We start from the raw sequence: 24,420 nt of genomic DNA, 5'->3' as shown, positions 1-24,420 counted from the left end.
CACAGGAAAAATCCTTATTGTTCCTTTGAGAATGTTTCCTTTTAAATGTCTCGGCATCGCTTCAGGAGCCCCGTTGTTACACCACACAAAGTCTTTTGTGAAATATGGCCTCTGTAATTTCTAAGGACTAATAGTGTGTTTACAAATGGGGAAATCTCAGTGTATAGGGGGTGGGCTTAAAAGCCCTTGAAGAAAGAGAGATTAGACACACTAAGTCATCTACAAAGAGAAATAATCTCAACTGAATTGGACACGTTGCAATCCATCCTACCTTCCTGCACTTAAACCTGGATTAGCATAACCTCTACTCCCTGTAGCAAGCATGGCATCCAGGTCAAGTGAATACATGTTACTAGACATGTAGGGGAACCGTGGAGAAGCCTCCTCTGACAAGCTCTGTCCTGTGCAGTGGTTCTGGCTCAGGCTCTATTCCAGAAAGGTGTTGGAGTTCCAGGAAGGTCTCTTGGGAAGGCCCTGCCTCAGCTTTCTTTCCTTTCAAATGTCTCGGCATTGCTTCAGGAGCCCCGTTGTTACACCACACAAAGTCTTTTGTGAAATATGGCCTCCGTAATTTCTAAGGACTAACAGTGTGTTTACAAATGGGGAAATCTCAGTGTATAGGGTAGGCTTTCTTTCTGACTAAAGATAATGGAACTTACTGTAGAGGACTGGAAGAGGGAGACATGTTCACCTACTGAGTGCATGAATCTGCAAGGCATCCCTAGGTGAACAGTGTGCTGAGGTTTCAGAAGAGGACCTCTCTTAAGTGTTCTCAGCATTGCAGGCCGGAGTCTGCACTAGAGCAGTTCAATTCTCCTCTATAGGCCAAGCAACCACAGTGATCCTAAGCAAATGACTGAAGCTGCCTTCTAATGGACACGATCTACAAACCACACCAGGCACACAAGCTGGAGCTTGCCCACTCCTGCCTAGAGGCTTTACAGATCTGTTTTATCTAAGGCCCAGAAAAAAAAAAAATGTTGTTTTCCTCAGAAGAGAGGAGGCCTGCCAAAGTCTCATGCCTAAGACCATGTAGAGCCAGGTTCCAACAGTGGTCTGACCAAACCCAAGGCTTAAGTCTTTCTATCCAGTCCAGATGAAGAGGAGTCTGCTGGGTTAAACGGAGAGCGATTCCAAACCCTTCCCAGCTCACATCGCTCAAGCAAAGCCCACCTATCATGAAAGGACACAGAGAGTTGATTCACGCTGGTGGGATGGCTCAGTAGGCCAAGCAGCTTGCAGCAGAACCAGACAACCTGAGTTCAGTCATTGGAACCCACATGGTAGAAGGAACAAAGTGATGTCTGTAAACTGTCCTGACCCAAACATCTCATGCCACATGGTCCTGTGTGAACGTAAGCATGCGTGCGTGTACACACTCGAAGATAATGCAAAAGAAAAGAAAAGCCGGGAAAAGAAAATGCAGAGGAACTTGGTGACAGGCAAAACTTCTCCCAAGTCTCTGGAGTATTTGCTACTAAACTCTCGTATTATACGGGAAAGGCACCAAACCCTTGGTCATCCTGTGGCAGATTACGGCAAACCTAAAATGTGGTCAGCACCTTGGAGCTTTAACATCCTTTAAAGTTTTGCAAAATAATCCCATTGATCTTGACGTGTCCTGTGGAATGAGTTATGAGACTGTGTAAGAATGGGAGGTGGCTGGCCCTTGCTCTTCGGACTCCGTGACAGACTGGAGACAAGGCAGAGGAACTCACAAGCATTGCCCACTGCTCTCCAATGCCACTTAAGGCCAAAGAGAAACCGTGAGCTCCACAGTTTACTGCCTGGAATCCAAGGGAAAACAAACAGGCAGTAACCACCAGTGAACTGTAACCCCACCCCCACCCTGCTCCTTGAGAGATTAAAGATTCTCTTTTCACCTTGGTTGTGCTATTTGAAGCCGGAAGACAAGGTTCAAGTCTGTCTTTGTCACTTGCTTTTCTAGCTAAACATTAATTTTCTTGTCTTACAGTGGGAGAGGGTGTCAACTCTATCTTCTTGGCAGGCTCATTTTTAACATAAAATGCAATACTCTCAAATTAAAAAAAAAAAAGTAATTTTGTGCATGAACTTAATGCCCATAAATTTTAAAATATAACATGGATTTACTAGTTCAAGAGAAGTTTCCATGATAAAAATTACTCTCCAAAAAAAAAAAAAAGAAAATATCATTTGCAGTTGCATAATTTATTTCTGTAAATTAAATGATGATTTTTTTTTCCACAGAGGATGGGGTGGGGTGGGGGGAGGAAAACACGGAGCAGATGGACTCATTGTTCCCCCCATGAAGAAAAGACATTTTTGCACCTTACAAAAATATACTAATTGGCCTGCCACCTGGCAAACCGACTAACATGCATAAGGGATAAAGTCGAGATCTTGAAATCTGACATTTATGCCGGTGGGGAGGTGGCGGTTAGGATTGGAGTTCGCATTAGAAATCCTAAGAGAGTGTTTCAGGAGACCCAAGTGCAAGAACAAAAGAATGAGACCTAAGGTGTGAGACCTTCTATGGTTACAGATAGCATCCTCAGTTGCTTTGCATAGCTAGATACCAAGACAGGGGCTGTGGACAGGCACCAGGACAGGACATGACCATCCCCTCTCCTCCCCCTTTCCCTTCCTTTCCTAATTCCCTCTCCCTCCCTTTCCTAGAGCCCCTGCTTTGGTTTGGTTTGGTTGTTTGTGTTTTTAGTACTTGGGGTTGAACCGAGGATTTTGCACACACCAGGTCAGCAGTACCAATGAGCTTTACCCTTGGCTGTATTTTGACTTTTGATTTGACATAATAAGGACTCACTCAGTCAATCAAGCTGGTTTTGAACTCACTCTGTGGCCCACACAGGCAACTGACTTGTGAAGTTCATGATGCTTCAGTCTCACAGTGTTGGGGATTATACCAGTGACCACCAAGTCTGGCTCTCACAGGCTTTCTTGTCTACTACAGATATTTCTCAACTCTTTTATAAATCTAACTGCTGTAAATACCGGTATTTTAAAAGAATCTCAAAGGAGAAAAGCAGATAATAAAACAGGAGGTAGAATAAGATACTTGCTTGGTGATACATATATTCATTTATGCAGATAGTCACAGAGAAAAACCAAACCTGCATAGTTTTTAACAGTGGTTTTACCTGAGCATCAGCTTTGGGGGATAATTTTCCTCTTTAGGGTCATTTTATCTGCCCCAGTCTTTCTTAAGTACAGATGGCAGGTTAATGCTTAAATGCCATATAAGCTTCCCTGGACTTCAGATACAGTAAAATACTGGAAAGACTTGGTTGCTTACAAAGCAAATAAGGTATCTCAAGTTCTTCCTTTGTAACATGCATGTTTTCTTCATTCTTCCTTATTACAGAAACTCCAGGCTTTCTTCTGGGCCTCAGAATTTACCAACATCTATGGTCTATTTTGAAATCCAGGTACTACAAACACACACACACACACACACACACACACACACACAATGTAAGTAAATTTTCTCCCTGTGATCCTGTTTCTATCCCGAAAACCAACCTCAAATGACTTTTAACTATTTCTCACTTGCCAAATTGGTTATCTGTAGGCTTCTAGTAACCTCGTCTATGTAGCATAAAGGGGGCTATTACATACTAACACGAACAACACAAATCCATAAGCTTATGCTTTTGAAAAAATATCTCACTATTATGCATATTCCTGCTACTTCACTTGACACTTTCAACCATATAATTGCAACCATATTTTCCTATGAGAATTAAGTTTAAAATGGCTGAGAAATGCAGCAGGGTACCCTGGATGAGATTCTGAAAGAGGAGTAAAGGATCTGGTAGAGAAACTGATTATTGTTTTTTCAAGATGTCCTGGAACTGATCATCTAGCCCAGGCTGGCCACAGCAAGAGCCAAAGTACCTGGCTGAGAAACTAAAAGTTTAATTAAAAAATAAAATAAGGGGCTGGAGAGATGGCTCAATGGGTAAGAGCACTGGTTGTTTTTCCAGAGGACCCAGGTTCAATTCCCAGCACATGACTGTCTGTAATTCCAGTTCCAGGGTATCTGACACCCTCATACCTATGCTCAGTAAATGAATTTTAAAAGAATAAAAAAAAAAACAAAATAAAAGATCTTCATTGAAAGAAGAGGTACAGGGGCAAAAAAAAATCTCATTCCAATTTTATATTAACATGATCACACCACTGAAATAGTTAAAACTTGAGATAACAGAAACATTCTATATATTCCTTTTAGAGTTGGTGACATAGCAGTTAATTGTCAAATCTCGGAGTAACACCACATGTCAAGAGCAAACTTGCCATCTATAAAGTATCTACTTATCAACATGACTTCAGAACAAAACGAAACACACTTTGTTGTCTGGACTTTCTTTCTCTACAGTGAGTTAGTTCTAGCATTAGGCCCTTAGGTAAAGTCACCAGAAGCAGTCTTGGACTTTGGTCAGTAGTCATGAGAACACCTTTATCAGTTAAAAAGTACCCCAAAGGGAGATTTCTCTTCTACTGTCTTTAGGAAAAAGCAGCAATGCCTTAGAAAGGGCTCAAGTGTTATACCACAGGAATCCGAGAGGCAGCCAGTAAAGAGTTTTTGTTGGGTTGGAAAATCCTGGACGCAGTATTTGTGTCTTCTGCATACTGTAGACTGTTTATAGTTTATTCTGGTAGCATTGTTTTATACATTTCAGAGCAGTCAATTCTTAGATCTTAGTGATTTTTCTCAGAGGAAAAGATGGATTTAAGTGAGTGGCATCAACCAGGGCCCTCTTAAGAAATTAGCTTACTACAATCAAATGAAATCACTATATTTTTAAAAAGCAAAAAAGCTTCCAAAGAATTCATTGCTAACAACCTCCTAAAGGACTCCCCACTCCCAACCCTTTCTTCCTGGTATTCCCCTGGTACTGTCAAATAGGATGCAAGAACTTTGTCTGTTCTAGGCAGTGAACGACAGGCACCCTTGCATCAGCACGGATTTTAGATCCATGCGTAACGCCCACGCCCAAGTGAATGCACAGGCCTCTATAATAGAGGCAAATCTCAGGAAAATAAGCCTGGCTGCGGCGGGGTGTTCCTCATTCAAAAGGCCGTAAAATAGCGGCTGTTCAAAGCTCCATCCTAAGTACAGCTTCACTTGAAAAGCACAAGCCCACTCAGACACCATTATAAACTGTGATGCTTTAAGATGGGGAAATTACAGGAGCATTCATATACAATTTCCACTAATGGGAACGAGAAGCAGCAGGTGGCAATTTTAAAACAAAGTAAAACCTACTTCTATTTTTCACTCTGGCCCCTTAGACAGCAGGTGGCATTTCTATAGCAAAGATCAAAATTATCAGTGCTCTCTGCTCCACAAATCTCTCCCCAATTGCCAAGAGGCTGCTCGGACTGTAAAATTAACACACTATAGCCTTGCTTTACAAACACTGCTTTCACTAATGAGACCACTGCTGGAGCCTACTTCCACAGGAATTGGGGTAGCAAAGTTCTCATCTGGACTCACTACGTAATTCTGGCAAAGACTTGGGGACCCCTGCATTTCTCTGAGTCTCCACTTGTCATACGTATCACCGCTATAATAACGCCACCTTTCCAGCACCATTTTGAGGATGTAGTACAGTTCATATCAGATTCCCTCAGCAAATACTCTCCCCAACCCCCACCCCACTGAGGCCAAGCTCATCTGCTGGTTACTGTGTGCTACTGTAATTATTTGCCAACATTTCTTTATAACCTCTCTGAACTGGGCTACTTAATTAAAAGGACCATGTCACACATTATCTTTATTTCCCAGATGGTTATCATAGCCCTGGTCCTGTAGAAGGCACTGGATGAGTACTGGGGACAGAGACAGAAAAACTGTCTCAATGTGGCAAGTCCTGGACCCCATCTACAGAAGTCAAACAGTGCAATCAGGTTATTAGGTTATCAGGTTTCAGAGGGTGATTCAGGCTCATCCCCCAATCTTCCCGAGCAGTAAAAGGGTCACACAGAGATGTGTGACTCATAAGTCATCCCGTCTAAGTATTTTTAACTGTAATTAACTTCCCATGTTTCTGAGGTAACTCCTCCGAGCTTGGCTTCTTGGTCTTCTGGCTCAGTTTATAAATATTCGTCTTCTCTTTAGAGCTCGTAAAGCACTAGGAGTTACCTAGCCTCAGGATTGGCGCTCCCACCCTCCTTGATGCAATTCCTACTGCATCTTTAAAACCTCATCTGTGACTAGGAGACAAACAGAACAAAGCAACGGCAAATCCAAAAGCACTTTACACTAATGGCTTTAACTTAGTGTTTAAGATGCATACACACCTGGGACTTCCCCACGAAGTCCATACATGCTGGGCCATGAATACCCTCCAACCATATTAGTTTCTTTATTAAATAGATTTGAAATCAAACCTGTGAAGTGGCTGAAGGAACAGCTACAAGCCACTGCCTGCTGGACACACCTATAAGAACGGAAGGTTTGCAAAGTAGAGCTGTTTCTTCTGCGTCCAGCTGAGCAAGTCACTCACAAGGGAACTAAGAGACTGGCTTACAACAGGGCTCCAAGCTCTCTGGAACAATGGGCCATGACGAGCTTCCTTAATGCCAAAGTAAGTGTTCAGAAGTGATTTCTGCTAACTGAAAGAAAGTGCAAAGGCCACATATATTTATTCTGGCTTAGAGTCAATACTTCTGAATGTCTCTTGGTGCCAAGAGCCAGAACCATGTTCCCTCATGGATTCCCAACCTGGGTCCCATTTGACTAATGTGTCTAGATGCTACAGATGTCAGAGAAAAATGTGGTATCACACTAATGTGTAACAAGTTAAATACCTGCATAGAAACCCACAGTTTACCCCAACTGTGAATTTAAGAAAGAATTTCCCAGACTGCTCATAGAGAGGTCCTGTCAGAAGGCATCAAGTGACAAGCAATCTTCCTTCACACCATCAAAGAACCAGAAAGCCTGTCCAGTAGGAGTTTAGAGTCAAAGTCATCAGATCAATGAAACAGGCTAAAGGAAGCAGGTCTCCAGATGACTTAGTAAGTAAAAGCACTGTAGATCTGCCTTCAGTTCCTGGGACACACATGTTGGAAGGAGAGAAGGGCCTCCTGCAAGCTGTCCCCTGATATGTCCACTCACAAATACACACTCACAGGACCAGGCAGGAATACACACACTATATAATACTTGCATGCCCTGGTACTAAACCCAATTAATTTTTTTTTTAAAGAAAAGCAACACTGTTTTCTCAGCTTAAAAATCCTTGATTTCTAAGACTAATCTACCCAACTGACATGTATTGAGAAATAATGCTACCCAGTAAAAATATGGCAACCAGCGCATACTAAAGCCATGACCTAAACATCTGACCACAGACAGGAAGCCCCAAAACACACAGAGGACTATGATTCATAAGCACTCCAGCTTCTTTCACAGAATCTATCATAAGAACTTGTATCCAAGGCAGTCTGGACTTCCCTACTTGCCCATCTGCCGCTCTGGCCACCCAGAGACAATGAGCTAGCTCCCATTCAGGGAACTGCCAAGTCTGGGAAATGTAAATTGAACCGTTTGTTCAGTTTGCAGAGGCAGGTGACATGCAGATGACTGGCCACCTGCCTGCCCTCTAGAACACTACAGCCAAACTAGTTTGGGATGAATGATTCTCTATTTATGTGGATGGGCCCTGGGATGAAGGACAGTAGGAAAATAACTTTGATCCTTACATGAAAAAATCAAATTGAATCCATTTACCATTAACTAAGGTGCTTGGTGTTTGGTTCAGGTAACCTATTTGGAAAAACGCTTTTGATTTTTGCATCCAAAATCTAGAGTTTAGCCAAGTAAAAGGAATACTTTTACAGGAATTCTTTCTCCAGGTCCAAGATCAACAAGCCCTCAAACTCAGACTTAGGAAACAACATTACATAATAGGCACTTAATGGCTATTGTTTTACAGTACAAAGGGTTCATTTGGCATTTCCTAGAGAGCTTTATTCAGTTGGTAGCTTTTCCCATGACAGACATACTCTCCTTACCCCAGCCCTCCATGAATCCGTAAAAGAAAACCTTTAGTAACTATAATCTCCAAGGTAGAGACATCTAGCATGCTGCATTTCTCAAGACACACATGTTGACTGTGAACGGGGCATAAAGCTACAGGTGCAGAGACTTCCTTCAGATCTAACAGCCAAGAAGCTGGGCAGTGTGTAGGTAATCCTCCAAGGGTGACTCTTAAGGAGGTGACACAATCAATTCTGAGACATAAACATACACTGCAACATTTGAAATTAGAACAAAGCATGCCAAACAAGCATCTACAACACTCGTTGTAAAAAGTGAGCCTGCTGAGCTCAATTCTCTTCCCTCTAAGCCAGTGACCATAGGGTATGATCTCAGCAAGATCACAAATAGGATCGGTCAGGTGGCTCTCTCCACCTGGGCCATGTGCCGGGACCTAATTCACTATTCTAAAAGACACTTGCAATGCGAACTTCCACATCGGGTTAGAAACTTTCCAAACTGGTGGGGAGCTGGTTCTCAGCTCCAAAGAGTTTGAGATGTTATGTTGAGATTTGCATTTTGCCTGCAATTATAGTGGATAAAAGACACTACACTAATAAAACCAGGGTCATGGATAAATTGAAGACCCAAACAGGAGCAAAATGGAAAATTCCCCAGGGTTCTATAATAAAGCAACCAACAGGCTGCTTGAGAAAGGAGATAAACATTAACAATCGCCTACTCTTAGCAATCCATTTTACCTTCAAGTACTGACCAAAGCCTAAAGTCTACACTAAGTTTCTTTTTTTTTTTTTCTTTAAGACAGAACAATATGACTGTTCAGTTTGATATCAGTGTAATTGCCTTCTCTAATAAGCATGCCTAGTAGCTAAACCTCCCTCAGGTCCTGCTAATCTATAACAAAGATTAAAGTCAACATTTTAAAAAACTTATAGCCAAATTCCTGACGTAACTCCCTAATTTCCAGGCAGATAGAGGGAAAAGAAAACAGAAACTATCAGAACTACAAAAATTAACAGCCTGTTTGAATTTTTATTTAGAGAGTTTTCTAGTTACAAAGTGTACCCATGTGTCATGAAAAACACGTTTGTGACTATTAATATATAGCCAGCTTCTACTCAGAGAGAGTGATGCTTCCAACAGGTGAGGTTATGTACACCATTCACCCACTTTCATCCCTGTGGCCCCAGGCCCTTTTTAAAACATCTTGGCTCTCCTCCTTAACTTTCAAAGAGATTATTCAGTTACCATGATGTCACATTCAAATGACTAAATGACATCTAGTGAAGATAAGTCAGGTTAAAATAAAATGCCTTTACGTGTGCTTGCACTAGAGTTGGGTGTGTACGGACCATGCTGGGGAGGGTCCAATCAGAAGCTTTCAAGGAGAAGAGCTTCGTTTATTCTAACTAATACACAGAAGACTCTCCATAGAGTTATACAGCTCCAGCCCAATTCCAAGTCTTCTTCCTCAACAGAACATCTCCCCATAGGGACTGAGGATTTCTTGATACCAATATCTATCACCTTTTTAGTCTCTATCGCAAAACTTATGACTCCCTTGTTTTAAAAGATACTATTTAAACTCCTGATACCAAGATGTATTTGTAAAGAAAACCAAGCAAAGCCATGAACGATTAGCACACTCTATTTCATGTTTATCTTCCCACATCCTACCACCCTGTCCCAGTACCCTGCACCTTAAAGCAGCCGGCCAGAGAAGCACAAAGAGAAGCACAAACACACTGCCCAGTTACAGGATGGAGACCTCGCCCCTCCCCCAAAGCATATGCTCCATATCCTCACCATTCATTTAATACATTTTTTGAAACCTAATTTTTTCACTTTATACATTCCTCACCACTCTGTGCTTCCTCCTCTCATCACAATACACCTGAACATTCCAGGGCACCACTGACAATTTGGGAGCTCCTGTTCTGAGCTACGCTGGCCTTGAACTCAGAGAAGTCCACCTGCCTCTGAATCCTGATTGCTGGGATCTGGTCAACCTTAAAGCAGAACTGCAGAGTCTGTCAGAACTCCCCATCCTAAAACAAAGAAGTAATTTCAGACAGGAATCTAAATTTTAGGCTAGAATAAGGAAGTAGGCTTCACATGAAAACCACCTTGGTCTAGGACAGGGAAGTAGACTCAGATACTTTGGTCATCCTGATAAACCCTTAGAAACAGTGATCAGGGGAGTGTTCATGTAACTGGATTTAATGCCTTGCTTTTTCTTTAACTATTTGTGTTTACTGTCTTAATTGTTCCTTGACTATTTGCATCTATTGGCTAGACCCTCAACCTAGAGCTGACCTTAATACATGTATGTAATCAAAATGTTATAAAAGCATAAAGGAGGGGGGATCGGATAGGGGGTTCTAGGGAGGGGAAATGGAGAAAGTGGATGACATCTGTATTGTAAATAAAATACCCAATAAAACAAACAAACAAACAACCCTCCCCATCCTATGTGAAAACCCAGGCTCTCAGCAGACAGCAGTAAGAGCCATATATGTCAAAGGCTTGGAGTAGAGCCCTCTCTTCCCTGGATGGAGTGTTCAGAAAAAGGCTGGGCAGGGTGTGGTGGTGGTGGTGGGGGACAAGCTCTACAAGGCAGCTTCAGGGCACATTAGCCAAGCTGGAGCTGACTGGATAAGAGGATGACGGGGCGAGTCCTGCAGCAATAGGCAGGGTACAGTGGAGAACACGAAGACAGGAGAAGGATGAAAGGAAGCAGTTATGAAACAGGCCTGGGCAAGGCCAGGAGTGGGAGGAAACGGCCCAGGGACTCAGGGAGGGGCCTAGCCCGCAGGTCAGGCGTGGAGAGGCAAGGAGGAGCAACACGTGGGGCCTGGTTTCAGCCACCTGTGGAACCAGCTGTCTGGAAAGGCCTGGTGCCAGGGTTTAGGAGGAAGCTAACAGTGAGGGGAATTAGGCCCACCAAGATCTGGGGCTTTATGTGGGTTTATATGTATGTTTGGGGACAGGGTCTCACTATTTAGCCCTGGCTAGCCTAAAACTCACCATGTAGACCAAACTAGCCTTGAATTTGCAGCAATCCTCCTGCCTCTTCCACCTGAGTGCTGGTATTATAGGTGTAGGCTACCACACCCAGCTGAGTCAAGGCTTTAAAGTGAAACTCCAGCAGCAAGCTCAGAGGGGAGGGGAGGGGAGGCTCACAGTCTGTGGGAGGAACTTGAACTTCCAGGGAGGATGTGAAAAGAAAACTTCTGCCCTTGCCAATTCTGGTGATGAAGCAGCCATGGAGTGAGCAATGGTGAGTAAGGGGATGTGATTCAGGAACGAGGCTCTTCTGGGCTGCCTGAACAAATAAGGCTTGGTACCATGTATGATGCATGACCACTGGATTTAGCTGCCCACAGAAAGTGGTCACCAGCCAATCTGCATTTCCTTTCCTTTCTTCACTCCATCCCTGCTGGTCAAATGCCTACTCAGAGTATCACTGGACAACTGTTGATGCTGGGGGCATTGATGACCTCCCCACTGTGTGAGCCAGAGACAACACACACACATACACACACACAGAGAGAGAGAGAGAGAGAGAGAGAGAGAGAGAGAGAGAGAGAGAGAGAGAGGCAACCTTTCACTCCTAGGAGACTTTTCCTCTTGAAAGTCATCTCTGCCCATTCCTTTAATGATGCTCTGTTTCTCTTCCAGACTAAGTTAATTTACACCTCCATGGTATGAATGATGATTGCCAGGTCAGTGCCGGATACCTACATTCAACTTCCTGTCTGGGGACTTTCTTTTTGTCCTTCCTGCCTCAAGAGCCTTTGATGCTCCCAGACGGTTGCCCCCAAATGTATCCCACAGTCTTCAGTCTCCCTTTAAATATTACCTTTCAAGAGCCCTTCCCTACCCACTTTATTTAGAGCAGTCCCCACTCCACGCCCACAAGGTTACTCTCTCTTCCATGCTCTTGCTTACAGCTGTCGGAACACTGACCTCAATTTGGCAATGGGCTTCTTTAGATATCTGTTTACTGGTGAGGCTGACGCACACTGTCTGACTTATTGACTACTGTATCCCTTGCCTCAGCATGAAATGAAGGCAGGAATGAATTCCCTGTGGTCCTTCGAACATAATCAAAACTCCACAAATGTAGTTTTAACTGTCTGGGGAGTGGGGGGATATAAGAAGCAATCCAAGTATACCCATCCAACCCCCACCGCCACCCCAGCTTCTCCCATTCCCCACACTTGCATGTTTGTTGATAACCACCCAGATGGCCCTCAAGCCAAAAACACTTTCCAGGGCCATCATGGAATCCTTGCTTGTCCCTCAGGGCCAATGGCTCACTGTTGATTTCACATTCTTAACTTCTCTCCCAGGTAGCAGATCCTTTCTTTTAAACTTACAAAGTTTCAGCTAGGCTAATACAATGGTTTAATGATTGACTGGTGGAGAGATCTCACCTGGCTTCCAGGCCAGAGCTCCCCAGAGCCACCAGTCACCCCCTTTTCCCCCAGTGAATTAAGGATAGGCTCCCTCAGCTCTCCTCAGCCATGCTGCTGACTACCCACCCCCATGTTGTAATGACCATAGTGATGTCAACAGCTAAGATTTATTCAGAGTTTTTATTCACCGGTAATTGCATTAGGAAAATAAAGGACGCATTAGCCAAGCTGGAGCTGATGAGAGATGCGAGCACAGCAGGGTGAGCCCTGGTTAAGGATGAAAGGAAACAGTAATGAAGCTTCTACACTAATTCAATAAGTAACATTTATCCCTATTTCAAAGATGGAGACCTGAAGTTCAAGAAAGTGACCTTGTTCAACATCACAGGGACCAGAGTTAAACCCAAGTGTACTATATTCAGATCCAGTCTCCTCCTCATTGCCTCCATAAGTGACTTGTGCCAGCAATGACCATCTATGGTCTGGCTCTTTCTGCTCCGACAATGTGTGTAGTCTTCACCGAGCTCTCTGTGGCCACAGCCACTGAGCTTTTGCTCACACCGTTTCTACTCGCCTTGGGAAGGCACTATGCTCTCTGCGAAACAGCAATGTATCTTTCAGAACGTCCTCAACTTTTGCCTTTTGCGTATGGTGCCTCTCCTGGCTCCCTGGACTCAAGTCTCGTTTGTACTGAGCATGTATGTGCCTCACTGCGCCTTGGAAATACTCCACATCGTCGGTTTACATCTCCAGCATGTTTCACAGAAGGCACGCATGGGGCTTTCTGCTTTGAGTCACATAGATACATGCTAGGTACTTAACAGATGTCAATTTAATTGGACTTTCAATAAGAGGCGGGTGCAAACATATTGACAAGCTGAATGTCGGGGCAGAAGAAAAGTTCATTTTCCACCTTTCTCATATATGCATGATCAAACAAACAAAAACCCCTCACTGAGCACTAGAGATGTTTCTGCAGGCAAGTGTTCATAAAGAGTCAATATATTTTGTTAATTATGACAGTTTAAAAAATCCTTGCATAAGCCTGCTGCTCAGAACAACCCCAAGTAATGTAAATCCAGCAAACAATTTGAGGGAAAAAGAAAACAGTAAAACAAAACTTTTTTATTTCTTGGCTCTTACAAGTTGGAGTCCTCAGAAAAATACAAGTTCTGGAGTGTCAAAAGAAAAAAGAGAGAGAGAATTTGCTTGAAGGGATAAAGCAGAGGAGAGTACGAGTTGTGGATAAAGGTTTTGGTGATTTGGTGATCTGGCTGTCACTCAGGTTTGGAGTTTGCCATTACACCAGTGACAACACACCAGATTTTAGAACATGAAAGTGAAAAATCAAGCCTCCAGGCCTGCTAGAGTAGTGTTTTTCAACCTGTGGTCTGCGACCCCTCTGCAGGATCAAACAACCTTTTGACAAGTTGCATGTTAGATCATATCCTGCATATCAGATATGGACATTATGATTCGTAACATAGCAAAATTACAGTTACAAAGTAGCAACAACATGAGGAATTATTAAGGGTCTCAGCATTAGGAAAGTTGGCCTTTCAGGTCAAGCAAAGGCCCACTCCGAAACTCAGCAGCAGGTGACCCAGAGGAGCCATGGCTTCAGGATGTGTGACCTCCTCCTCCCCAAGTTCTTATCCAATGGGAAGAGGAAAGGCACTAGAACAGAGGTGCTGACAGGATCTGGGCAGCTCCTTACCAACGTGAGGGAATGCTCTCGATGAATGCTATAGCTGCCGATCTATGATGTTAAAGTTACACCCGGGCTTACTCCATTGTTGGCTGAGAAGCTAGGAAGAGCCTGTCTATGGAGTTCAGATCTGTGTCTCCCAATGAAGTACAACTGTGCACTGAGGTGGCCTGGAGAAAGTGGGCAAAAGGGGGTAAGAACAGCTCCACACGGAACCATCCAAGGGACTCTCTGAGCTGTAAGGCAAAGTGGTAACTAGTCAAGTGTAGATCCAGACAACCCATTCCTCCCATGGCTGTGCCATGTTTGCTATACAAGGATTATGGTGCAACCCTATAGCTCTACATGCAGAAGTAAATCTGGGAGTCCCTTTCCCCAAGAGCTCCAGGTGCTACAGGCCAGACAGGACTCTGAGTTAAAAGAGAAACCTTAAACACTTTCCTGTGATAGGAGAAAAGCCTCTCACAGGAGGCCATATAAGCCAGTGCTATAATGAACCAGCAAGGCCACTGTGATGCTGGTTTGTACAGTAACTGACAGCATCTGTCATGATTCAGGTTTTTAAGGTAGGAATGAAGAAGCATCCCATCTTTCACAGCACAGCAAGAAAGAGAGCCTTGGAAAGAACTGACTCTTCAGGTAAGGATGGACTCAGAAAAGTCAGGATTTAGATCAATTAAGAGACATCCCTAAAAGGGAAGACCACAGTGTAAGTGTACACGTCCCATATCCTTAGGGAAAGACACAGCTGAAATGCACTGACACACGCATACCACTGGGACAAGGAGCTCTGCCCTCCAACGTTCTAAATCTACATACAAGTTGAGCTCTCTCATCTGGAAACTCAAAATCAAAACTGCCAGAAAAATCATAAACTTTGAGTATGTTCAAAAGTTTTGGGTTTCGAGTAGTTCCTAATTAGGGATGTTCAATCAGTAAGTCTGTGCACATTCCAAACTCCAAAATACCAGAAATCAAAAATTCATTGTTCCTAAGCATTCTGGATCAGGGATATCAGGCCAGTAAGTAGGGAGGAAGGTTGGCCTGTTACTTAGATAATAACTAGATGGACAGACGTGGTCAATTTCTAATCTCCACATTCCTAGAAAGGAAAAAGGAAAGTCATTTGTCTGCTTTCTTGAACTAAAGACAGGCCTGTGACTGGAAAAGAAAAGAGTCCTTCTCAACTCTTCTCACCCAGGTTACCCAGGAGTAACCAGGCTGGACCAGATATTATCCTAACTCAGGTCTGTCCAGCCTGAGACTTCCTCAGACTTTAGACTCTTTCAATAGGATCAGCAACAGGTGGGCGGGGATCAGGAAAAAAGGTTCCTCCTGCTTTTCAGGACCAGACATGGGTAATGGCAGGGTCTCCTTATCTCTCCAAGAACTGGCTCCAGGTAAGGCAGAGAGTTGTGCCACAGCCAGAACTGCCCCGCTAGGAAATAACAAATGCTCTAATCAAACCGAATAGATGAGAACCTTAGTATTTAGCGTGGCAAGCAAGACACAATGGCCCATTCAGAGAGACCCTGTATTTCTCCTCAACTTTATTTCTCCTCAGCTTTATCTGTTATGTTGAACACTTGGGATCATGGAGGATACACTGTAAAGAGACTGGAAATGATTATCTGAGCACAATTATATCACAAACAAGAAAAACAGCTGCATGCCTTGATGAATCCTATATAATTTGGGGGCATCAGCATTGTTCAAATTGTATTAATGATATGATTTTAAAGCCTTCCAGATACACACACACACACACACACACACACACAGGCCTGTGTGCGTGCGTGAACATGTGATTTGTGGATTTACATATATGAAGGAGTACTCCAAAGTGCAAGAAATAGCGTAGCAAATTCGGGGGAAAAAAGGACCAAGTTTTTAAAAGTACTTCACATTTGCATTTGCACGATAAATAGCTACAGGTATCATTGCACGGAAAGAACCATTTTCTTGTATTCTCTGAGCAGCAGAGCACAGAGATTACAAAGTTCCAAATCTGATAGTTGGCATCCTGTTTATTTGACTGGGCTGTTTCAAGCATGTTCGAATGTGCATGCCAAGCCAAATTTTGATTTAAAAAAACAAAAAACAAGAATCTGTACTTAAACAGGGCAGAGGACATAGCTCTCTAAAGCCACACTAATGCTACTTTTTGTTTTGGATAAAAATGGGGATGAGACATGTCTCCTTTCAATCACAGCTTGCCAGCTGTCTGCAAATGCATCCTGGCCTCTCTCTCACTTGCAACATCAGCCCCACCTCGACTCACAACAAACTGTACCCCACCCACATCTATTCTGTCATATATATATATATATATATATATATATATATATATATGTACACACACATACACATAATACTAAATATATGACATACACATATATATTACATATACACATATAATGTATGTTATATATTACATATACATATATATTACCTATATTACATATACATATATTACACACACACATACTATAAATGAAAGGCTGGCTGTATATTAATTATAAATGTCAGCCAAACGATAAAAAGTCAAAATGCCAAAGTTGTACGGATCTTTAAAAGCAATCACTGTGAAATAGGCTCACTTGGGTTATCTCTGCAATACAGATTCACATCTTATAAGTGGTAGGTGGAATATCTAACATAGGGGGAGTCTCTGGAAGGCTCTATAAGGAATGGAAGGCTCTGTAAGGAATGCCAGTAGGCCTAGATATGGGTGAATGAAATGATAAAAATACAAGTAGATAAATGGACAGAGACAAAGAGCCTCTTTGCAAGGCAGGGGCGCAAGGCAATGCCTGAACATCCACACTGCAAAAGAATTCTGAGCCGCGCACTCATGGAACCCCTAGGAAGCCCCACCGAGGAACTACAGAGACAGAGACCCCCTGGAAAGGCACAAACTTTTCAAACTGCCATCAACAAACAAAATACCAGACGCAACGGGGCTCTGGCAGCCCCCAGCCTCTGGTAGAGAGCATTTCCTGCTCCAGGGGAAGATCCCGCGTTTTTACCTTTGTGTGCGCCGAAGCCTGTTCCCACTCCTCAAATGAGGTAAAGTAAAGTTTGAGAGCACAGTCCAGAAATTGGGGTCAGACATATCCATTTCTTTCTTTCTTCACTTCACTGTGAGTTCAAGGCCATGGGATCAAAACGGAGATGGGGAGAAAAAAAAATAAAGGAAAAAAAATCCCAATTATCTACTCACTCCCTCCAGAGAAAACGTGCGGTGAACTGTGGTCTCAGGAACAACTCGGAGCCTGACTGAGAATTACCCGTCCCGTGCTGGCCTTTAATTAATGCAGAGCCATCTGAAAGGTTCAGGAAACTTACTTCCTCTTGTGTTTGCCCTCTCCTAGGAAGCCTTGGCCAGCTATAAACAGTAATTACAAGAGTTTAGCCTGCGTTCTGCTCAAAATGCTGTCTCCGTGTGATTCAGTCCAAGGTACTTTGTCATCTGTTTGGCAGATACCATTTGGAGCTCCTGGAGGGGTGGGATGGTAGGAGGAGGACTATTTTAAGTCTATGGTTCCGGGAGGCTGTTGCTTATCAGCAAACCCATTCACATCCGAACATGCCCAGTGCGAAGCTTCCTTTTGGCGTCTACATACAAGGAAAAGAATTTGAACGCAAAAGCTGCTCTTGCCCTCCCCTTCTGGGGGGAAAAAAAAACCCAACACCATGGAAACTTGAAAGCACTTTTAGAAAACTGACCTATGGGAGGACTTAAATCTGACACCTTTCTGTAGGATCCAGTCGGAAGGAAGGTGGCAGGGAGCTGGCTCAGCCCCCCAGCTGGGCCTCCAGGGAAAGAGAACGGCCCCCTGGTGTACTCTGCCCAGGAGCAGGCGCAGGGCTGGAGCATCCTCGCAGCTCCCCCATGCCAGGGCCTGGAATGGATCGGTCCCTCAAAAATAAATAAATAAGTCCAGCTGCCGCACCGGAACACTAGTGTATGCTGTGCACACCTGAAAGCGTGGGTGATTCACCATAGGATGAGGCACAATTGTGGCGCTCGGAGGGAAGTCCCCGATGACTCCGGAGGTGACGCTACCTGTTGTCTGGGAGAAGCATACACAAGCCAAGCCACCACACTCACCAGAAAATCTCAATGACACAAAATTCACGAGTTTACATCCATTTGACGGATGACTACAGTGGACACTTGTTTGGCCTCATGGATTCAAAAGATGGATCTAGTTAATGATCACCTATGACATGTAAATATACTACTTGGCACTGATTTAGCAACGTGAATTCCTTTCCCTCCCAGTATGTTAAGAGTTTGATGGAAAGGAATACAGGAAAAGGATGAATCTGATTATTACTCATTTAGAAAAAAAAAAGGTATGGTATTTAAATAACTCCCAAACCACAAATGTTTGCTCAAAAGTATGTAATGAAAAAAATTAGAATTTAAGTCAGTTACATTTAATGTTATATTGAATATAATTGTCTTGTGATCCACAGAAATATTTTCTCACCCAAGGACTCCAAAAGGGTTTAAGGCATTCATGCACACAATCTCATTAGATAGGTAGGTAGATAGATAGATAGATAGATAGATAGATAGACAGATAGACAGATAGATAGTCAGGTGTGGTGGGGCACACGTGGATGAACAGCTCTCAGAGAAAGCTGAGACAAGCCACTGCCTGGGTTGTACATTGCAAGACCCTGGCTCAAGAATACAAAGCCAAAGAAATAACAATAATAACAACAAACCCTGCAAATAAAATTGTGTGACTAGTGAACATGTGTGGGCTCCTTTCTTGTTCTTGTTTCCCAAACACCGTGTTATAGCATGCATTGCCTCAGGATACACGTTTTATTTTATATTGGACATTATCTGGAGATGGTTTGCCATGTGTGGAAGATGTAGAGTTCACATGCACATAATCTGTCTTATAAAAATTTTGTTAAAAATGTTAAATGTACTTTATTTTATCTGTGTGTGTGTGTGTGTGTGTGTGTGTGTGTGTATGCAGTGTGCCTGTTTGTCTATATGTGCTCAGTGTGCGTACAGGTACCCCCTAGTGGCCAAAGGAAGCCATCCTGTTTTCTGAAACAGAGATTACAGACAGTTGTGAACCACTCAGTGTGAGGGCTGGGAACCCAATCTGCAAGAGCAGCAGGTGTTCTAAACTGCTGAGCCATCTCTCTAGCCCCATGGATAGGAGGCTTGAACATCACTGGTCTCTGGCATCTTTTGAGATCCTAGGACGTAAATGCGTACCTCACGGATACCCAGAGATGACTGGCCACTCTAAACGGTGTAAAGTGACCTCTAAAATGTGTAAAGAACTCCATGCTATAGTTGAGTTTCTCTCTAGTGACACTGTAGCCTGGGCCATTCTTTGGTTTGGAGGCTTCCTTGTACTTTGGGAAAAGTTTGGCAAAATCCCAGACTCTTTCCACTAGGTACTAATCAAACATGTCTGCAGACATTGCCAATGCCTTTTTGTTGGGAGTCACCATTCTAGAGAATGTCTCCCTCTGAGAAAGGCGTCATATTGTCTTTGATTATGGCCTCAACACTTAATCTAACCTTAAGCAAATCACTTAATCTCTACCTATTTTCCCTAATTATAATATAGGTCCATAACAGAACCAACCTCTGGGAGTCGGCTACGAAAATGAAAATGAGATGGCCCATATAAAACCCCTCCATGTAATGTCTGTAGTGAGTCAGTGCTGACAACATGAAGAATCTAAAAGAACATTTCACTCAATGATGTAATCCTGGGGCAAAGGATTACAGAGTGCTCCGTGCCCTCCAGCGCCCTGAACAGTGGGTCTCTCCACACGGCAGCACACGGTGTTTACTTGGCTCTTCACTGCTGACTTCCCTGTGAGACTGTAAGTTTCTTAAGGCAAAGGCCAGGTTATATTGATCTCTGTATTTCCAGAATGGAATAGCCCCAGACGTACACAGACATTTTAAAAGATGCTTTTTGAATAGACAGTTAAACTGTCCAAGTGTCTACTCTTTGTCCTATGAGACACAAAATTGACCAGAATGAAGAGATCCATCAATACACTCACAGAACCTGAACTTTCAATATTCTTATAACAATGTTATTAAATTCTGAAGGCTTCCTCTTATGACTCTTTGTTACTAAGAGATGCAAGGATTTTTGCAGTACAAACATTTCTTAGGTCCTAGCATGACTTCAGGAAATATCACAGGCAAACACAAGGAAAGCTCCCTTTGAGTTCCATCTTTACATTCCACAGACAAACCAAAGATTTCTGAGCTTGTTGATGAAGGGGGCTACCATAGGCTGCCAGAGAAGAGCAATCAAGGTAGTGAGAGAGGATTCAAAATTGTGCTAGAAAAATCATGAATTCAGGTATCTCTCTCCTGAAAGTAGAAAGCATTTGAGGGATAAGAAAGAGCTGACTAACTGACCATGGATATTAAAAAGACTTTGCGAAGGTAGGTTTGCATCCACAGAGGGAAAAGGTGCGGGAAGGAGAGTCAAGTTTCCAAGAAGACTGCTTAATCACAAGTTGGAGGATACACATAGGGTGAGAATTCAGCTCTGGATGGGTGTAAGTAAGATCTGATGTCTTTAATTCCCAACTCTCCTATTCTCCATAATCTTTCTAAAAAATTCATTTAGCTGGCATTGCCTATGAACATGGCAGCAATAAAATGGGTACATTGACATAATCAAACCTTTATTTTTTCCTCTTCACTGCCTCTGCTTTCCATTTGAAGGAATATCTGAAATTTTCAGATATTAATAGCTATTGTTAAAGATTTTTAAAATTATGTATATAAAAGTATGAATGTAAAAAATTATATATATATATGTATATATATATATGTATATATATATATATATATACATATAAATATATATACACACACATGCAGGTACTCAAAGAGTCCAGAAGAGGGCCCTGGATACCCAGGAGCTGAAGTCACAGGTGACTGTGAGCAACCCAACATGGGTGCTGGGAATCAAATTCTGGTCCTCTGCAAGAGTGGTACATGCTCTTAGGTGCTGCCTGCCATCTCTCCGGCCCCAACACTAGTCATTTTAACTAAATATATTTGATTATTTTCACTGAAAAGGTTTAGGAAGGTCTGGATTTATCCACATTGAAAGCGTAAGACTCGGTAAAGTACACACACAGCTAGTGAGTGATGCATTAGCTAATACAGAGCAAGTACTTGATAGATTCCCACACTCACTGATGATAAGAGTGGGCGTGACACTCAAGTGTAACCTGTCTTCTAACCTGTATGACTTGATTTAGTAACCTATGATTCAGAAGACAAGGCAGTCGGTAAACACAGGATTGAATTTGTCAGAATTACTGACATTTTCCTACAGATAAAATAATTATATAGGTAGAAGAGGAGGCACAGCTGAGTTGAAACAACCATAAAGCTGCTGAACGAAGAAGAAACTGAGCCTTCACAGTCCTCAGAACATTGGTCTCGGCCAATACACAGACAGCAAGATTTTCTATTTATTGGACAACCATTAAGCCAAAACAGCAGTGGATACAGTTTGGGATCCAGACTACTCATTCATTTATCAAAATGTCACTATCAGCCACTGCTTTTCCAAGGAAGGGAAGTGGGATGGGAAAATAAGCTTGCTGTCCTATCGGGAGACTAGCTCTGGAAAAAATGTTAGAAAATAAAAGGTCTAATCCTTCACAATTCATTCCCCTCATATATTTTTTAATGTCCTTTTTACAGACTTTTTATTCTCCCTCCAGATGTTCCATGCCAAAACAGAATAGTATTAAAAAGCTACTATCTATAGACTCCTTTGTGTGTACTATATGGAGATTAATTTCTCTGGGCCAAGGTGTTAGACCTGGGGAGTGTGCAACTCCCTATGCAAGAATCTGTATCTTATATCTACATCCGGGGAGGATACCGAGTTTCCACGAAGACTCTGCCTGATCCTGGCCTACTGCAATTCTGCTGCAAACCTGCTTGACTCATGTCTACCCCTGTGTTCAGCACCTAAAAATGTCTATTGCTCAAGGTTGTTCACATCTGTAAGTGCATTAGATCGGCTTCTCAATGCTCTCCTGAACTTAAGGGAAGAGGTCTGATATGCACAATGACTTTTCTAAATGAGGAAGCCCACAAAAATAGAATTGAAGTGGGATCAAAATACAAATATTTAGAAAGAAAATATAAAGAAAGGATGCTATACACAAGAGGAAGAACAAAGAACATAGTGAACAGCTGGAAGACGGAGACTCTTGATGTTATTAAACAAATGGGTGCTTACACTACTCAGCTGTAAGAAAGATAAACGATAATGAACTGGCAGGGATACATGTGAATGCTGAAACCCCTGGCAGACAATAGTCAGGTTGTATCACCCTAGGAAAAGTGCAAAAAAAAAAAAAAAAAAAAAAAAAAAAAAAAAAAAAAAAAACAACAGTATAATAAAGTAAAATGCAGAGTTCTAAGTAAGGTTATTGGGTAAAACAAATCGTCAGAGGCTGGAGAGATGGCTCAGTGGTTAAGAGCACTGACTCCTCTTCCAGAGGTCCTGAGTTCAATTCCCAGCAACAACATAGTGGCTCACAACCATCTGCAATGGGGTCTGATACCCTCTTCTGGTGTGTCTGAAGAAAGAGATGGTGTACTCATATAAATAAATAAATAAATAAATAAATAAATAAATAATTTTTAAAAACCCAAATAGTCAGTTTCTCTTCTTAATAGTCTACCAGAGAACTATATAATCCTCATGATTGGCATGAAGAATATGTTCTAAATGGTGACATGACAGAATGGAGATGGGACAGAATGGGAAGAGAATTCAATGTGTCTCACAGGCATTCTGATCTTAGGAGAAGCAGACAATCGGAAAGGCAGCAGAAAGTCAGTAACATCAATAAATCTAAGAGAAGAGAATGGGCAGATATAGGGAATGAGGACTTTTCTACCCAAAGTAGCTCCTTGACATGTGTGATGGATACGCATGGTGAGTCAGTCCTGGGGAGCAGGCAGGGAGGCACTTCTAAGAAGAAAGCTCTTGCAATTCTCTGCTCTGCCAATCTGAGGATGGTCAGAGGAAAACAAGGCATGCTACCAGAAATGAATATAGGAGGCTACTGGAAGATCTTAGCTGAGAGGTGTAGTGATCTGAATGAGAAAGGCCTCCATAGGCTCTGATATTTGAATGGTTGGTACCCAGCGCAGAACTGTGTGGGAAGCATTAGGAAGGTGTGGCCTTGCTGGAGGATGTGTCACTGGGGTCAGGCTTAAAGATTCCAAGAGCCCTCCTCTGTCTCTTGCTTGTGGATCAGATGTAAGTTCTCAATACTGTTCCAGCACAACTGGCCTGCCTGCCTCCTGCCATGCTCCTTTGCCATGATGGTCACAGACTCTAACTGACTAGAACAGTGAGCCCCCAAATTAAACGCTTCCATTTATAAGCTGCCTTGGCTATGATATCTCTTCACAGCAGTAGAAAAGTAAGACAGATGGGCTTCTTGACTTTAAAACAGCTGTCTGGAATATATATCAGCAAATTGTAATCTAACAGGCTACCAAAATAATCATGGAACAGAGGGCAACTCTTTGAGGTCGATGCCCTCTTCTCTACACCGAATGGCCTCACAATGCCCTCTTATCATACACAGAATGGCCTCTCACACACAGAGCAGGACTAGACCTCGCTCCGAGACTGCACCCTGCAGCCATTTGCTCTAGACAGTTTTTGGGTAAGCCTGACACCCCCAGTGGGTTAGGTAAATCTCTCTACTAGGTTCTATCCCAGACAGCAGCTGCATAAAAGGGTTCAGTCACTATCAATATCCAGATCTGCTTCAGATCAGTTCTCCTTAAAAAAGAGCTCCTTGCGGGCTGAGGCTGTATTGCTTTCATCTTTAAATCTTTAATACCATCACTGAGCTGAATGTTAAAACAAGGGAGACAAGGAAGCGAAGACGGAGAGGTGACTGAAGGTGAAGAACGAGAGACATCAGGCTCAGTAAGGATAAGAAGACAGTGAGGGTGAGCTTTCTCACAAGAGGCAATAACAGCACAGTTACTGCCAGAAGACTGACACTCTCAGCAATAACCCTATTCCTGTTTTAAAAAGTGTTGCCTTCCTGTTCCTATTTTAGCTTCAAAGATCCATAAGTCCATTCCATTATTTACATGTACTGTATCCACTATGAACATCTATTATCTCAGACTCTAAAATGCCACAAAATAGGGGCCTATGCATATGCATTTAATTATGAGAGGGTAGAGGTGTGCGATCAGTTAT

General features: G+C 42.8%; 1 protein-coding gene across 9 annotated transcripts in view; it reads right to left on the bottom strand.

Moving 5' to 3' along the window:
- Nucleotides 1-24,420, bottom strand: part of LOC117723774 (microtubule-associated serine/threonine-protein kinase 4) — a 349,397-nt gene that overhangs the window by 150,551 nt on the left and 174,426 nt on the right. The window contains exon 1 of one of the 9 annotated variants that reach the window (XM_034523332.2): nt 17,170-17,685. The exons of 6 other annotated variants lie outside the window; for them this stretch is intronic. In XM_034523332.2, coding sequence (XP_034379223.1) covers nt 17,170-17,261 — 92 coding nt within the window. In that variant the 5' untranslated portion in view covers nt 17,262-17,685. Of the gene's footprint in view, nt 1-6,306; nt 6,360-17,169; nt 17,686-24,420 lie in introns of those variants that run through there. 2 more of the 9 variants (XM_034523329.2, XM_076916256.1) reach the window with 2 other exon arrangements.

The sequence above is a fragment of the Arvicanthis niloticus genome, chromosome 19 (genome assembly GCF_011762505.2).
Source record: "Arvicanthis niloticus isolate mArvNil1 chromosome 19, mArvNil1.pat.X, whole genome shotgun sequence".
NCBI lineage: Eukaryota > Metazoa > Chordata > Mammalia > Rodentia > Muridae > Arvicanthis > Arvicanthis niloticus.
Note: the sequence above shows the minus strand (reverse complement) of the source record. Positions and strands in the feature narration are given on the sequence as shown.